Genomic DNA, 18,508 nt, shown 5'->3' with positions numbered 1-18,508 from the left:
GCTCTGTGTTACTCCAGTCTAGCTCAGTGACTCTCAACCTTTTTTGTGCCAGGACCCGTTTGTAAACACCGATGGCCAGTCCCAACCCAGTAAATAGTCCGAGTAGAAAACAGCCCCCTGGCCCTGCCAGTGCCCCTCACTCCCAACCCATTGCCCTCTGCCCCCAGGCCCCCAGTGTACATGGCAGGAGGATGTGTGTGTGACCAGGGGGAGAGGGTGAGCAGCCCCATGCAAGCTGGAACTTCTTCAGGTTTTCTTCTTTAAAGGAAAATCCATTTTTAAAGTTTGTTGATCCATTTTTAAGCTTGTTCGCAACACTTTCATATATTCTTGCGGCCCACAGATTGAGAAACACTGGTCTAGCTGATACACCTACAAAAAAAAGACCTATTAATAGTTCTCCATCACAGTTTTTTTAACTTCTTTCTAGGTGCTGTGCTACCCCTGGCTTTAGGCTTGGCGATCACTGCTTTACTGCTACTTATGGTCACTTGCCGGCTGCGTTTAGTGAGACAGAAACTGAAGAAAGCCCGACCCATTATATCTGAGGAATCTGATTACCTCATAAATGGGATGTATCTCTGAACAGACGGTGTAGATAGCTGGTTTTCTCCCCTTCACAGTTTTTTCCATTAACCTCTGCCTCTAGCAAGTGACCAAGCTCCTCAGTAAAATTTCAAAATAAAAACTATTTCTAGATCATTTTGCCAGCTGACCTATCTGTTCTTCTCCTTTGGCTATATGGTAAGCTCTCCCATTTCTCAGTCCAGTTACTAATTTGGATACATATATATTTGCAGACAGAAAACAAGAACAGTTCAGGCTATGTCTGAAAATAACCTTGTACCCATGTTTACCCTGTGTGCAGAAAAAGGCTGCAACTTGAAGAGACCACCACTGGATGGCAGAGTATCTTTGCCTTCCACCTCATTCTTTCCCCATCTGAAATAACAGTTAGCCAGAGCCAAGTATTTTACATTAGAAAGAGAGAGATTAGAGAAGTATTGGGCTATGGTAAGGCAGGGTAAAGACAACGTAGGCAGACCTGTGGAAAAAAGCAAGTACCAATGCATTATGCTTTAGCATGTCCATTTACCATCTGAGGAGTGTTTCAAAACCCTGCTCATGCATTGGCAAAATTTTTACTAGAGGCGTTTGTCTTTGCCTAGGTACAGGTTGCCCATAACTAAAAAAGTGTCAGCTTTTGTAATATAATTTGGAATAGAAACACACACTCTGTGCATCATCCGTTAAAACCCTTGGTGGCCAAGGCCTGAGCGCTGCAGATTCTAAGCACTGACATGAAAGACATCAGCACTACAGGGACTTCCGTGGAACAGCCCAGTGCCAGTGGCAAGTGAGCAAGCTCATGGGGCTATGCCCCTTCCCCACAACTCAGCTTGCCCAGTTTTTTCCACCCCTAGCCAAACACTTCCAGGATTTTGAAAGAGCTACGTGTAGTGACTTTGACCTGTGCTCAAGATAGGCTATGCTTTTGTTCAGGAGGACATGGTTTGTTCTATTATACTGTGCTGTCAGTAATAAAAATTAAGTTAGTTCCAGCCAGATATACACAGGCAGCACTGTTACTGCTTCTACCACAGTGAGCTTGATACTCAGGGCTAACTTCCCATGTAATGCAGATGGGATACCATTCCTGCTTCCTGAGACATTTCAGAATCTTGCTCATTGATCATCACTTAGCACCCAGCAAGCTTTAAGGCTTCAGTGACCCTCCCAGTACAAATCTTATAGAATTAGAGCAAGTAATTGATGTGTGTGAATGAACGTCAAACGTGTTAACTGTAAACTATGGGCAGTACATGTTAGATATATATACCGTGCCGTTTATCCTGTTTGTCTGAACATGCAAGGGTGTCGCATTCATCAAAGGTCCCAGTAAAAATCAAGACAGATAAGGCATGCATCTTTTTGTATGTCGTCTTTTGTACTTCAATGAATTTAAGTCAATTGGAATATTGCCATGGTGTACAAATAGTTAATCAGAAAAACCCCATGTCTTGATGTCTTGATTACTTTTATGTACAATAGCGATAATAAACCTATTTTATTCTTAAATGTCTTGTGCTTATTTTCAGCTAAAACTGAAATTAAATTGTTTGAATTTTCTGGAACATACAGGAGAGCAAGCATCATATCTGATGAGCACTTTGGCTTTCCCAAAACCAAGAAGAGGTTGGAGTCTGTATTTCTGTGGTATGAGAAAACAAAAGAGGAGCTGTGAACTTATACCTGCTGCTGCTACTTGCTTCATCTAATGATATAATTCCCATAATAAATAACTTGGTTGCTTTAAATTTTTACATCCTACTTTAAATTGCAGTAAGAGTAGACCTTGTTTTGCCAGCCTGTCAGGGAAGTCTGATGCTGGTACTATCTACAAGCAAATCAAGGTAAGACAAAATGTTGCTACATACTAGATGCAAATTAAAAGGTCCTTGTTCTCCCTAGTTATGTTCCAGTGTAGTGTTGGGTACAGGTTACTTTCTGCTGATAGAAACTATCCAAAATCTATGGACACATTTATTGTTTCCTTTCTACCATAGGGGCTGAATGCCTTAAACAAATACATCAAGTTGTCTAGGGTATACAAGACAACTTGCACTATCAGTGGGGTTTAAAGGATGGAGAAGATGCTCCAAATTTGCTTCAATCAGCCCTGCTCACTGTCCCAGCATTAATGCATTAGTGCCCTGCAGTAATACTTTTGTTTTGTTTCTAAAATTAGACATTTAGCACAGGGGTTCTCAGCCTTTTTAGACTCAAAACACCCCTCAGAAAATGCCAGCTCTTAGCTTTTACTCAGTATTTGACTACAGGAAAATAACAGAGCAATTCTTCTCTTGCAAAGAACTCAGAAAGGTTACAACAGGTCAGCGTGTTTTCAACACTGTGGATTCCTATTTGAAATCTCTGGGTTTATCTTGTGAATCATATGCAGGTGTTAATGTTGTGCAGCACCCAGCAAAACCTGTACAAGGATCCCATAGCATTGACTGAGAATCACTGCTCTAGCACTTCTTTCCTCTCTCCAAGGCTCATCCCTGATCTTGGATATCAAAGTCTTTATTGTTTCCCTACTGTGTCCATGTAATCCCTAGGAGTGAAATTCCTGATCTTTAAGACTAAGCTGATAGGAGGGATGGAAGCCTTTGGATTCTGCAGAAATGTCTGAGGCCCACTGAGGAGATGGGAACAGAGTCTAGTGTGCAGTAAGGCAATTTAATATGTACATACAGGCTGCTTGCAGATGTTAAAAAAACACACACTTTATTGGAAGAAGCAGCGTGTTCAACCTGACTCTGCAGCATCTGTATAGATTGGGCACTTCAGTGGGGCTTTTTGGTGCTTTTATCTAATAGCTGATTCAATCGGCTATTAGATAAAAGCTTCACTAAAGCATCGGATCTATACAGACATTAGGCAAGCCAGGTCCAACTACAGTGATGCCTCTTCTGGGCATGCACTGGACTCGGTGCAGGAGTGTGCTGAGTTTAAAGTAAAGCACTGTTTTTTTTAATGTCTGTAAGCAGCCACAGTTCTCACGCAACTTTGTCTGACAGCCCAAGTTGTCTCTATTCCCACCTCCAGGAGAGTTGAGGAAACACTGTGCATACTCTTATCTAGAGTTTTGGAAAAAACAGCAGGTAGCATGTATGGTGCAGGCAGTATTAAGAATGGCTTTGTTATAACTGTTAAGTTTTCCCACCAGAAATGCACATGCAATGCACAGGGGGGCACGTGCCCCACCTGAGATTGGCCACTGCTGAAGCTGCCACTGGCTTCTGCAGGCAGTTGCTGCCCACCCCTTGCCGCCGACGCAGCCACCAGCAGCTGTGGGCAGTCCCTGCTCGCTGCCCACCACTCACCACCCCCTCCCATCCCACCATGGTGCCCACCCTCCCCCCCCCCCGGTCGCGGGAGACACCAGTTGTTCATGCAGAAATGCATGCTTCTAGACCAGTGATTCTCACCCAGAATGCCACAAAATCCTTTTAAGGGTGCCTTGTAACATGAATGATATGTGCCCCCTATAGCTGGGGGGGCACGGTGGTGGCAGCAGTACGGTGGCAGTGAGCAGGGGAGCTCCTGCAGACGCCACCAGCACTGTCAGCAGTAGCAGGGTGGTGGCAAGCACCAACCAGGAGTCGGCAATCACCTGCAGATGCTGCCAGCAGCGGCAGCCGGCGGGGATCGCGGACTGCCTGCAGACACCGCTGATGGTGTCAGCAGTGGGGTGGTGAGTGGTGACCACCTGCAGGCACAGCTGACAGTGTCAGCGGTGCCTTTTTGTAGGGGGTGCACTGCCACACTCAGGGAGTGCACCTGCACCTGCGTGCACCCCCTATGCATTGCCCCTGCCTTGTAATATTAACACTGTTAGATCTGCAAACACCTACACATGATTCACAAGGTAAATCCAGAGATTTCAAATAGGAATCCATAGTGCCAAAAACATTCTGACCAGTTGTGGGGTTTTCACATTCTTTGTGACAGAGGGATTGGTGTATTATTTTTCCATAGTCAAGACATAAGAGAAAACTAAGAGATGGCATTTTCTAAGGGGTACCTTGAGTTTTACATGGAGTGCCTTGAGGCTAAAAAGGTTGAGAACCACTATGCTAGACACTAAGACTAGAAGGATGATCCTCATCAGCTTGTAGGCCACTTGCCTAAGACTAATGCACTACTTATACCTCAACTTTAGGGCCTGAAAGATGCCTGGCCCCTTCTGGTCTTCTCTCCTAGAGATTACTTAGGGCAGGCTAGCTAATTAGCACTTTATTTATGTTAGTGGCAGTTAGTTGTGACCAACTTACAACATCCCCGACCCCCCATGATGAATTACAACTCAAGTCTGTTCAGTGGAGCATAACCTTTATATTTCATAGGAGAATATTTAATTTAACAGTCAAAGGGGTAATTTGACCCAATATAGTCAATGCTAAGCAAAAATGTTACAGGTAGCTTCTCAAGCAGTTCACCAGGTCCCTTGTTTTATTCTGTGCCTGCTAATCACATTAACATGTCTGGACATCACCTCTACATGCAAATGCATTTTGAGACCTAAGCATTCCAGCAAGCTTTACTTAAAAAAAACAGAATTATAGAAAAGTAGGGCTGGAAATGACTTACAGAGGTCACCTAGTCCGGGGGGGGCAGTTATTTCAGGCGAGGTCTACTTACTGAGTTTTGGCAAGCCATTGCAGGCCACATGACAGGCAGCCAAGGGCAGATAAATATTAATTTTCTAAATTTTTAGGGGCCCCACAGGCTGGATAAAATGGCCTGGCAAACCACATCCAGCCCATGGGCCACATTTTGCCCACCCCTGATCTAGTCCAACCTTCTGCCCAAGGCAGGATCATCCCTATCCAAACCATCCCAGGTAAATCGTTGTAGGTTTGTAGGGGACTGGACTATTGGACAAATCATTGTCAGCTGTAGGGGACTGGATTAGGAACTATGGTCTCAATCAACCTTTCTCACATGACTATAAGGCATAGCACCCTAGCCACAGGTAAAGCAGGGGGACTATGACAGTCATCGTACAACTCTGCAGGGCTTTTGAAAAATGCTCAAGAGACCCAGCACAGAAGGCCACACACCCCACTACAGAGGAGGGCAAAACCCTCACAGCATGCACCAGTTTGACCAGACAGTTAAATGCCTTCCAGACCCTAAATATGACTGATCCTTGCCTTGGCTGTAGCCAACACCAAATCCTTCTGAGGAAGATGGGAGGAAAAAAAAACAAAGCTAAAAAACCTTGACCTTCTTAGAATTCCTTCCCAGCTCCACGCGTTAACCAGCAAAGCCCAAAAGCATGGGAGGCACTAAACATGTTGCGTTGTGCTCTGCAACCTGGAGACAAGCAGCAGAACCCCACACATCACACCCTGTTACTGGAGAGCCAGAACTCCCTTTTATGTACCCCCTTCATAAACCTGTCCCAGTTCCTTTAACCTTCTTTTATAATTAAGCCAGGTGTGGAGCTCTGCTTCATTCTCCTGCTGCCGAGTATAGTCATCTCTAGTGTCCTGCTGGAAGCTACAGAGTTCTCATGATCTCCCACCAATCTGTGCAGGAGAGGATCCTCCTGAGCTTCAAATGTTGCTCTTTACAGAGCCACGCCCCCTCCCCGCCACAGCTGGATGGGACCCCACCTCTTCTCCCTATGTGCTGGATTGGGCTCACTGGCTAGATCTGGCCCATGGATGGCCTAAGCACCATCCAGCTGACCCATGGAGGAAAAAGGTTGGGCACCACTGCCCTAGACAGTTTATTCCACTGCTCCACTATTCTAATAGAGAAGAATTTTTTTCTGATATCCAATCTAAATCTAATTTGCTACTACTTCAAGACATTGGTCCATGGCCTGCTCTCTGCAGAAAGAGAAAGTGTTCTGCCTCTTTTTTATTGCAGGTAGTTGAGGACTGCTATCATGCCCTCTCTTAATCACCTTCTCCACAAGCTGAACATGCCTATTTCTTTCGACTTCTCATATGGCTTGCCTTCCATTTATCATTTGTTGCCCAACTCTGGACCTTCTCAAACTTCTCCATGTCCTTTTTAAAATATGGAGCCCAGAACTGCACATGATACATATGAAGCCTAACCAGTGCTGAGTAAAGAGGCGCTATCATCACCAGTGTCTTGCACCTAATATTCCAGGGGTGGGGGCAATATGGCCCGCAGATGATCCCTCGGTCCTGCCTGGCCCAGGCATCATCCCACAGTGGTGCGTCCTACCACCTCCCAGACATGCAGCGGGGCTGGGGCAACTCAATGCTGGACTGCCCTTCTAGGCAGCCCAGGTGGCAGCAGCCTCTGGCCCCAGCTCTGCATTACTGGTGCGGACCTGCACGCAGCCCTGCCCACCCTGCGCCTGCTGAAGACTTGCCTGCTCATGCTGAACAGCTACAGCAACAGCAGCGCCGGGGGGAGGGGGGCAGGGGCAGAAGTGTGCTTGACAAGGGGAAAAGTGGTCCCACGCTCTCAGTGCTGCCCTGCAGCTATTGCACTGAGCCCTCTGGACTGCCCTGCAAGACAGCAGGGGCAGCGCAGAGGAACCACAGGTCAGCCCAGCATGGACTCTGCACAGGTGTGGCAGGAAGCACTGGGCAAAGCTGAGAGGGAGGGGCCACCCTGCCAGCACTGCTGTTGCTGCAGCTGTTCAGTGTGAGCAGGCGAGTCTGCTCTGGAGACTGGTCAGTCTGGAGTGGGCGTGGGCTGCACTGGGGCTGCATGCTACTGGCAGTGGTGGGGAGGCACTGCAGGGCGCACAGGCTCTGGGTTGTTGCAGGCCAGGGTCTGGTGCTGACCAGCTCAGGGGGGAATGTGCAGGGAGTGGCTCCCATGCACACCCCACCATACCCACAAACTTCCCCCACAAACCCCACAATCACACTTTCCCCTACACACAATCACACACCCAACAAACACTGCACCCCCCCCACAAATGCCTCCCGACATGCATCCCCGTCCCACAAACCCATGTGTCTCTGGGGGAAGCCCCATTCACAACTACCTGCACACATTTCACCACACATGCACCCCCCCACACACACCCAGCCACCCTCCCCCCTCCACACACTGCACAAACCCCATTCCCCTCCACATCCCCACAAACACCTGTCTCTAGTGGGTTATGGAATAGAGAAAATCCCACACAATTTACTGATTCATTTTGATGCACTGGCTGGGGGAGTAGTTAACTGATTGCACGATTTCACAATGATTACACAATTTATACAACACAATTTTATTTTAAAACTCTTTGTTACGTATATAACACTGCTTAGCTTTAAGAAACACCACAAACATTAAAAACACAATAATTACATATATCAGAAACAATGCTCCGAATGCACTTCCTTCCCAAACAATACTATAAGAATTAGTGTTACAAAAACAACTACAATTACAACTAAAAGTTAAATTTGAATCAATACTATTATTTTCATAATATACTTACAATCCTAGAATTCCAAGAAGCCAAATACCAAAATATGGTTTCATTCCTCAGTAGTACGATTCAATGGGTTGGCCTCAGTAGTACGGTTCAATGAAATGGGCTCAGCAATACAATTCAATAGGCTGGCCTCAGCAGTGATAGGACTAAGTCCCCTTCCTTCAGTCCTTTTCAGGTGCTCCGCGGCTTCAGCGTGAACTAAGAGATTCGTGTTCACGGAGAGGGTGGTTTCAGGTGATCAGTCTGAACCGGGCTATACTTGCGATTTTTCCTTCGTTGTTCTACAAGTATAGTCACCTCCAAATTGGGACAGCAAGTTACCGTTTTTATTGAGCAAGTTGCCGTCAGAGGGCTCCTCCTACTCAATATATGTCACTGCTCCCAAATTTGGGCTCGGATCTTACTCAACAGATTCTTTTACCTTTGTTGAGCATTTTAAATTACCTTTGGGAAACTTCCATATCACTGCAAATGCCCTTTTCTTACCAACCTGGTCAAAAGGCCTCAGGGTTTGATCTCTTGGAATTCAGGATATTTGCTCTCTTTGTAAAAGACTTCTAAAAGATGAAATTTAAATTAAGACTTTAAGCGAAGTCAGGATCTTTTGCACGTAGTCCCCAAAACAATGAACTAGATAAGGAGATAAATCTTATCTTCTTCCTGAAACTGGCTAATGGGCAACCTTTACAAACATTCAAACTATTTCATTCAATATGACAACACCCTCCCAACAAGCTCCCCATACCCACCCACATCCAGACATACCCTACACACCCTCCCCCACACCTCACATACACCCACATCCCCCCACAAATCCCATACACACCTACCCATATCCCTCCCACTCCACCCCCCCACACAATATAAAGGAGTACGCCTTCATTTTGAGCTATTATGCAATCACCTTTATATACCTATATGATGCAAACACACACAAATCCGGACAAACAAAAATCTTCTAAAAATAAAATTAAAATACGTTATCGTGGATGTTAGATTTTTAGTATATAATTTGGGGGGTTTTCTGGTTCCAAGATGGCAAACCCCCTTCCCAAAAGGAGTACTTCTAGGGAAAGGGCAGGGATTTCTGGTGACAAAGATCAGGGGTTAGGGGGTGGGACTTCCAGTACCAAGATGGCAATCAGGGGATAGGGCACCTGTCAAGGGGCAAGGCTATCCTTGTGGCCCTCAACATCTCACCAAAATTCGTGAAGCATCTCTGCAGCCAAGATAATTGCCTGCCCCTGTAATACTCCTATTGATGTAACCCAAAAACATATTTGCCTTTTGTGCACTGCATCATGCTACAGCAGGGGCGGGCAATTATTTCAGGTGGAAGGCAGCTTACCAAGTTTTAGCAAGCTGTCGAGGGCTGCACAGGTAGCCCTGCCCCTTGACAGGTGCCCCACCCCCTGGTAGCCATCTTGGGACCAGAAGTCCCGTCCACTAACCCCTGACCTTTGCCACCAGAAGTCCCTCCTCTTGCCCCCGGAAGTACTCCTTTCAGCAAGGGGTTTTGCCATCTTGGAACCAGAAAAATACCAAATTATATTCTAAAAAATGAACATCTAAAACATTCATTAATTTCATTTCAAAAATATTTTTGCCCAGGTTTACATGTATTTGTATAGTGTACATAGAGGTGATTGCACAATAGCTTAAAATGAAATCTTACGCTTGTATGTTGTGGGGGGGTGGGTATAGGTATGTGGGATGAGGGAGCATGTCTGTGTGTGTGTGTGTATATGTGGGGTGTGGGTGTATATGAGGTTTGAGGGGGGACTATGTGGGAGGGATGGTGGCTGGGGTGTGTGAGGGGGTGTAGGTGTGGGGGTCTGCATCTATGGCAGTGGGAGGGGGGTGTGGGTGCATGTGTATGGGGGGGTGTGCATATGGGACTTGCCCTACAAACACACACACACACTCTGCCCCTTCATGCGCACAGACACACTGCCCCTACCTACACACACACCCACACACACACTGTCCCTGCCAAACACACACACCCACACACACACTGCCCCTGCCAAACACACACGCTCTCTGCCCCTGCCTGCACACACCCTCCCATACTAATGGGGCCCCATACTCTCTGGTCCTGCCATGCAGCTGGGAGCCACATGGTGCTGGAGCAGGGCAGGGGCAGGAAGCAGGAAAATAGCTGGGGGTGGGCGGGGCTCCCCCTAGGTCCCACTGCCCCTGGCTCCTGTCATCTTTGACAGGCAGCCAGGAGCAGATAAATATTTTCTAAATTTTTTAGGGGTCACCTGGGCCGGATAGAATGACCTGGTGGGCCGAATCTGGCCCACGGGCTGTATTTTGCCTGCCTCTAAACTACGAATCATATTGAGTCTGTGATCCACCAAAACTCCTAAATCCTTCTCTATAGTGCTCCCATCCAGCCAGTTGTCACCCATCTTGTTTATTCTTCCCAAGGTGCAGCACGTTATGTTTATCAGCGCTGAACTTCATCGTGTTAGCTGGATGGAAAATGACAAATGAAATGTTCTTGGCATTGTGAATGTTTAATAGAATTTAATAGAATTTAAATCTTCAACATTTGTACCATAATGAATAAACTGTGGCCACAGGGGACAGGACTAGGAGCTATGGGTGCCTATACACATGCATCAAGGCTGCTCCAATGCACTGTAATTACAGTGCATCAGAGCAGGCTCAATTTATTGAGTCTTCTTGAGTGTGATAATTACCACAGTCCAGCAGACTCCAGCATCATATGTATCAGTGTCCCTGCGCTGAAAAATGGCAGTGTGGTGCTTTAACTAAAGTTCGTTTGAAAAGCTTTAGCTAAACCGCCCCCACCACCATTTTTCAGCACAGGGATGCTGATACACGTGACACTCTGGATGCTTTAATTCAAGTGGCTATTGGAGCCACTTTAAGTAAAGTACCCTCTGCCTCCTGGAGCGCATGTATAAATGTCCTATAGTCTCAAGTTGCAGCAGAGGAAATTTGGGTTGGAGATTAAGAGAAACTTCCTGACTGTGAGGGTAGTTAAGCATTGGAACAAGCTACCTAGAGAGATCATGGAATCTCCATCCTTGGAAAGTTTCAAGAGCAGGTTGGACAGACACTTGGCTGGGATAGTTTAGTCAGGAATGATCCTGCCTAGAGCAGGAAGCTGGACTAGATGACCGCCTTAGGTTTCTTCCAGCTCTACTTTCCTATGATCCTATAATAGATTAGTCAGAATCTCAGACAGAAAAAAAAGCCAAGCAACTGCTCCAGTGTTTGCAGCTTCTCAATTTCCTAACTCCCCTCTTGATTTTAAACGCTGAGTTACATTTTAGCATGAACAGGACCAGATTCCAGAGGTTGTTTCTCCAAGTCTCTAGCAAACATTTTCATTACAGCAAAAAAATAATTGTTTTCTATGTCTCAGACGGCAATCATCATGGGTTGCCAAGCGCTTTGAAAAAAATGCAGAGACCAGAAATGGTAGCTGAAATATGTTTTGTTTTGTTTTGTTTTGTGCCTATAAAAAGTATTTTATAAAGCAGGTAGCTTAGAGCACTTGGGAATATAAATAGTATACCCATTTGTATTGCCTAATGGTTCATAGATGGAAATGAGAAAATATTGGTTGCTCTGAGGCCATGTTGGGGTATTCCCCTTCATTCCATAAAAGAAGAAAAATGCCGGACTTCAGGAAAGTTTTATAAAAACATATTTAAAAATACTCTGCATTCCTTTATATTTTTCAGCCAGATGAACATTTACATTTTGAACTGTTTCAGACCTGTTACATTCTTTTTATTCCTACACATGAAACAGCTTGTGCCATCACGTAACAGTGGTCTTTGACAGCCTGCAGTTTTAAGCAAGCACAGGACTGATCTGTATGTTAGATGGAATTAGGTAATCACTTTTCACTCAGAGAGACTGGCTTTCCTGCACAGCTTTCCAATGGATATTAAGCTGCAGATCAGCCTACAGCACCCAAATCAATGCAAAATTATAGCACAGGCAGTTCCAAAACATTTAAAAAAACAAAGCCTGAAAGAGCTCAGTGCAATGTTCTACTATCCTTCTAAATCCTAGATAAAGCACAAATGTTTCAGGTCAAAACTAGGGGGTGACTCAGAAGCGTGAAAAAAAGCCTTTTAATAAGCCTCAGCAGAATTCACAGTTATGCATTGCTGAGGTCCAGGTTAGCTGCTTTCTTGGTCATCAAGAATCGGGGCTTTATGCTTCTGTGAAAAGGGAGCTAAGAGGAATCTGTAGAAATGGTTCAAAGGAAGCTAACAAACTTCAGGTCCAAACACACAATTTAGAGGGAGCATTAAATAAATTAGCAGTGTGAAGAGAATTAGAAAGGCTCTATTTGACCAGGGGTGAGGAGAGACACTTGTGTACAAGGCCAGGAGGACTTCTGGAATGAAAATTTGTTCAGAAGAGACTATCTATACCCCCCCACACCCCAAATAACAAGTCAGTGAGGGAAACAAAAGGGTTGCCAAGCTTGCATTTGTAATTTGACAGGAACCATGACTCCTGCTGACTGCTCTTCTCTGCTTCACAATGATATCTGTTTGAGCACAGTGCACAATTTAAAAGAACTAGTATTAAATAGGCCATGTTTGAGGCACTTAAACCTTGAAGCCTGAGGGGAATGCAGGCTCCTAACTCCTGCATCACATTCAAACCCCCAGCTTTACTCACAAAGGGGTTTGCGCTGACAGCTTTGCTCTCCAACCCCACTCTCCTTGTCCTTCACCAGGTCTCTGTGCATTTCCAAACTGCAGCAGCATTTGATGTGAGCTTTTCCTCCTTCCTTACACCATTATGTGCCTATGCAACTGCACTCCTGTTCACAGTTCTCCTTTACACTTGAGGATATGTGAGGAGAGCTCATGCCTGAAGCTCTTATTGAGAGAAATCTATTAAATTGTGAGAAAAAGAAAAACAGGCTTAAATAATATAAGTGGAAATGCTGATGCTGGCAGTGGTTCTGCAGTAATGCTCATGCTGGTGAGAAAGCCAGTGTACTGCTGGATTAGCAGAGCCATTTGAGTTTATTACTTCAATTTATTAGATTTGTAGTATTCATGGTGCACAGAAGTATGCCTGTCAGACTAGAGATCATTGGCAGGAGTGCAAGGGAACAAAAAGATGCATTTAAAACATCCTTGGAAATTGTGAGGTAGCAAAGGAACAGTTCAGTGCTTAAAGGAATCGGGGACAGACCCCTGCAAAGCTGTCTTCAGCTGTTAAAATGTCAGAGGAAGGAATTAGTTTTGTTTGGGTTAAAATCCTCTATTTATTTGAAATCTCACCAAGTTCTCAATGCACAGGGGAGCCAATTATATCTAACACACTAAAGTTGTACATGGAAGACTGAACTTGAAAGGTAAGAGGCAGCAGTTTACTTAAATGAGTGAGAAATAGGAAAGAACAAATAGAAGTCAACAGAAAGGAAAGTGGTAACCAATACTGAACCACAAGATTTTAAATAGTGGGATTGATTCTGTTGTAAAGACTGAATTGACACAGAGAAGGTGAAAAGCTGACTTCCTGCCTATGGCGCAGGATGTGAGGGCTGGACCTGATGATCTCATGAGGTCCCTTCCAGCCCCTAATATCTATGAAATCTATAAAAATTGCTGATAAACTGGGTAACTGACAGTTGATAGCAACTAGGAAAGAGGACTTTCAAGAATTATAAACCAATTCTCTTATTCATGTAAGAAATAAGTTAATGTGCTTAGAAACAAAGATGTTTTTTAAAATTTTACTCTAAGGGTGCATCTACACGTACATTTAAGTGCGACTAAATTTAATGTGCATTAAACTAAATACACATAAAGAGATTTTTGGCAGGTGTCTACACATGCAGAGACTTGGCACTAAAGTTAGTGCACTCAAGTTAGTGCCAAGTCCCTGCAGCTCTGCCATGTGCCCCTAGTGCCTGGCAGACCGGCACTAAAGTTAGTGCCCGCTCACGTCTACACATGTGTTAATGTGCTCTACTAATCACGCCTAAATGTGATACCTGCATTTGTAGGTATCAAATTGAGGCACAATGAGCCTAGTTTTGCCATTTTTAATGTGCATTAAGGGAGAGCATGTGTAGACAAATGCCCATGATGTTCATTACATTAGGCTAATGTGTATTAACATGTCTCATGTAGATGCTCCCTAAGTGACTTAAGAGGCCAAACAAAGCCCATCCACTTTGTCGCTCTCTCTTCCCTTTCCCCCACCTGCCCTAATTTGAAAATAGAACTGGACTAAGTTGCTTATACCTCCTTGACATTTTTCCTCCTCCAGATAATAGTATATGCTAATCCACATGATAAAATAATCCCTGTGTAAACATATGAAGAAAACTGGCAGGAGATAGAAGATGGACATCTGCTCTGATGCATGGTAATTAGCACACCGGAGCAGACTCTGTCAGTTAAGTCTGCTCCGATGTGTGCTAATTAGTATGCATCAGAGCAGATGCCCATTAACTAATGTGTGCTAATTAACTAACACACTAACCATTAACTAGTGTGCTAATTAACATGCTCCAGTTGCCTCTGTTATGTCTATTAAGCATCCCTGTGCTTCAAAATGGTGGCAGGCGTGCTTTAATTAAAGCTTGTTGAATGAGCTTTACTTCAGGTGCCCCCACCACCATTTTGAAGCATGGGACACTGGATACACGTGATGCTGCAGGCACTTTAATTAGAGAGGCTCTTAGATGGCTCTGCTTAAAGCTCCCCTCCACCTTCACCCCAGAGCATGTGTATAGATGCTCAGTGTAATCTAGATTTTATCACAAGGTGTTCATTCAGGTAAAGAATAAACCAGGTCAGTATTTAAAACTTACCTACAATGACATCATCTTGTCAGACTGGAGATGTTTCTTTTGTTAAAAATCTGCATGGTTAAATTGTTCAAATGTGTATCATGTTAACCGTAAAGTTCCCACCATTATTTATTTTAAATCTGCAGGGATGTTTTATTTGAGAGCAAAGTTTTCCTAATGCTTCTCCTGAGAGTTAAACTTCAGGAGTTGCATTCCCTGGAAACAAAAATATCCGTTGGCTTTATGGCTTAGAAGCTAAAATCCCATCTTTTGCATTAAACTTCTCATGCAGGATGCTGCCAAGGGCCTGAGAGCCCAACCCACGCTAGCCTTTCACAGAGCAGACCACAGATGAAAGCATTTCATTATTTTGACCTGTTCTCCCATCACATTAGCACCATTGTGAGTTTCTGCTGAAGGGGGAACAGTTAACTAGTAGGGTAGGCAGCCCTGCAAGTCAAGAATGATGTGCTGGTGCTTTTGGTGAAGAGGCGGTTGGGGAAGAATTTGCAACACATGCCTATGCAATGCCTCATTCTAGCCAGTGCCGACATTCCCTTGATACTTCAGGAGCAAAACAGAGCCTGATATTTCTTTCATTTCTAACAAGGGGAAAAAAAAAGGAAACTGAGGCCACATCTGTGTCACACATTAACCTGAGCACGGTAAAACTCCAAAAAGTCAGGACTAAGTACTGGGACATGTGATAAACTTTTGTGCACTTCTTGTAAGCATCTCCACTTCAGGTGGTCAGCTGCAGGTGTCAGAAACTGGCAGAGGCATGAATTAATTAGACAAAGGCTAGAGCAAGATACCGGCTTACTGTAGGCATTGGAGCTAAGTACAGGCAGTCAAAAAGCCCAAGGCAGAATCGATTCAATCTAGGCAGCTTCCTCTAAGCTGCACAGGTTGCACCAATAAGCAACTCAACCGACATTCAGTTTTCAATTGGGAAAGCACTGACGCAGGCTAGTAGGCAGGGGGCACTAGACAGGTCTCCCAGCCGATGTCTCTGACTGGCTCCCCCGGACAAGCGCCCAACCCCCTACTGTGCCCCCACAGGGGGGTTGAGGAAGCCCTGCCGGGTGCTGGCCCACCTTGTTGTGGGGGGGCGTATGGCGGGGTGGGGGATGTATGTGTGTATGGTAGGGTGTAGGCGTGGGTGTGTGTATGGTGGGGTGTGGTGCAGAGGGTTGCCAGCGGGCGTGCCTGTGTATGTGGCAGTAGGGTACGTAGGGGTGGGTACTTGTGGAGACCCCTCCCCCCGTCCCCTCACGGCACACAGCCCCGCAGGCAGGGGCACTCCGCGTGCCCGTGCCCGTGCCCAGTCCAGGCACCGGCGACTGGCGACACACCGCTCCAGCCGGCGCTGCACATCGTGGCGAGGAGCACAGCCTAGCCGGGCTGCCTCTCTCGCCGGGGCTCCTTGCCACGCATGCGCAGCTTCCACACCTGCCTGCCACCAGAGGGAAGCTCCATGCACTGGAGCCAGCTGCCCTCATTGCTCCCTGCTATGCAGGTCCCGGGACTCTGCAGGGAAACGGGCTGGGGCTCCGCTACGCTTGGAGTAGTCCCAGGACCTGCATGGCAGGAGCAGCGAAGGCAGCCGCCTCCAGCATGTGGAGCTTCCCCCTGGTGGCGTGCGCGTGCGGAAGCTGCACCTGCGCAGCAGGGAGCCCTGGTACTAGAGGCAGCCTGAGCTGCAATCCACACCACAATGTGCAGCGCTGGCCGGAGCCAAACACTGCCAGGTGCTAGTTCCTGCACCGGGCACGAGCGCCCCTGCCTGCTGCTGCTGCCACCGCCTGCGAGAGCTGCACGCCATTGGGGGGGGTCTCCATATCCCTTCCACCCTCCCTCACACCCACACCCTGCCCACCTGAGCTCGGCACCGCTGCTGCCGCCCCAAGTCCGGGTTGCATGCTGCTGCCAGTCCCAGCCCTAGCCCCATGCTCCCAGCTACCGCAGCTCCCCACCCCCACAAATTCCCGACCTCCTGTCTGGAGCAAGTGGGATGCTGGGAAGCTGAGCAGCCCCGCAGTGGGTGCAGCAGTGGCAGCAGCAGCCTACCCAGAAGCTGTGCACTGGGCAGGCCAGGCCCTTCCACCCACAAGGTTGGGAGCAGGGGGCAATAGGGTATGTGTGTGGGGGGGGGGGGGTGCTGTATATATGTGTGCCTCACCCCCAACCTCGTGGGCAGAAAGGCTGGATAGGGTATAATTAGCTGGTGGGCACCCTGGGCCGAATGAAAGCATCTGGCAAGCCATATTTTGTCTTCCCTTGGTATAGACCCTGACTGGGGGGAGGGGGGTCTGTTCCCTTGCCTCCCCAGTACCTATAGGCTGATGGGCACAGGCTAAGGAGCAAAGGGTGAAGCAGTCCCTGCTCCACTGAAGCAGACAGTATAGGCCAGAGCTGTAAAGCATCCTGGGATGCTCGGGAACTGAGAGTTAACTAGAACCAGGAAGGGATCTGGGACAGAAGTTCCATAAAACAGTTGGACCCAAATCAATTCAGTCTGATACTACACCCAACCAGATCTATCTTAAACTGATTTTGGCCCTTTTTAAAAGCAGTTTATGTGCACTGAACTTGTTGTTACAGGTTTAAACCAGTTTCTGATCACTTAAACCAGTTTGTGTAACTTCAGTCCCTAGCCTGGCTGTTAGCAAGCTAATCCCCATTCTGGACTCCATTTATTGCCCATCACATTAACTTTAATCTTCACTTCTAAAGGCCTGTCTCAGACCCCATTTCCCTGGCTACTGAAATCAGCATTTCTATTCTGCATTTTCCCTCATTCCCAGTTCTATGCCTTTTTTCATTCTGAACCTGTACATATCTAACAAGCCTTTGGTTTAATCACACTTGCTCCCTCTTCGTGCCAAAATTAAGCTGGCACTGCAACCCTGGCATTATTTGCGTGAAATATAAGCCACAAGCATGCTTATGTACAAGGAAGCTAGGCAGCCTGTTTCCTTAATTGCTGTCTGTTGTGTTAAAAAGAGCTTGACCCTGTGCTGATGGCTTTGACAGCCATAGCTAATAGCTTTTTTTGTTTTACGTTTTAAATTTAAAGGGGTCCTTCCCTTCCACATTTCAGGCAACAATAATGTTCCTAGTTCACGGTTCCTTCCTCAGCCTCTAGAAACTTAAGCTCTCATGCTGTTATTTGATTGAATCCCACAACAAAGTTTTGTGGCCTGTTACAGTCCAATGCACTCTGACACAAACATGGTGCACTGGTAACTCTCCTATTGGCTGAGCACTCCCAGACTGGTGGGTCTAGAGCCCATTTCACTTGGGCTTTAAACCTCCTGACTTTGAGGTGAGTCTAGAAATCATCTCTGGTTGGACTCTGGGATAAACTTGGCTGTTGATCTAACATGAGCCTCTTTAACACTTGAGAGCTTGCAGTCCAACTACTTACCTCTGGAACTACAACTAATACATCAGAGCCTAGCTGGGCATGCTTTAGGTCAGCAGTTTTAACTCTTCAAGGGGCATGAAACTGGAATTGTGCAGGTTCAGGCAGGACTCCATATTTCCTCTCCTACTTCTTTCTATCTCATCCTCTCTCTCAAGTAAGCCAGTCCAGAGTTAGGTTAGCTCAACATTAAACAGGACACCTCTGCTACAAAAGTACACTTCCTTCTTGTCTCTTGCCCGAAGTCTTTGTATGTGAAGTCAGCCAG

General features: G+C 46.2%; 1 protein-coding gene across 7 annotated transcripts in view; it reads left to right on the top strand.

Annotated features, from left to right (window-relative positions):
• LRP11 (LDL receptor related protein 11) overlaps nucleotides 1–2,318 on the top strand; it is a 37,438-nt gene extending 35,120 nt beyond the window's left edge. For 5 of the 7 annotated variants that reach the window (XM_059713978.1, XM_059713971.1, XM_059713965.1 and 2 more), the window contains one exon: nucleotides 431–2,079. In XM_059713978.1, the coding sequence (XP_059569961.1) occupies nucleotides 431–585 (155 nt within the window). In that variant the 3' untranslated portion in view covers nucleotides 586–2,079. Of the gene's footprint in view, nucleotides 1–430; nucleotides 2,080–2,099 lie in introns of those variants that run through there. The other 2 variants (XM_059713957.1, XM_059713946.1) reach the window with 2 other exon arrangements.
• Nucleotides 2,319–18,508: the final 16,190 nt, after the last annotated feature.

Source organism: Alligator mississippiensis, chromosome 1 (genome assembly GCF_030867095.1).
Source record: "Alligator mississippiensis isolate rAllMis1 chromosome 1, rAllMis1, whole genome shotgun sequence".
NCBI classification, from domain to species: Eukaryota; Metazoa; Chordata; order Crocodylia; family Alligatoridae; genus Alligator; species Alligator mississippiensis.
This window is presented reverse-complemented; position numbering and strand designations above follow the sequence as displayed.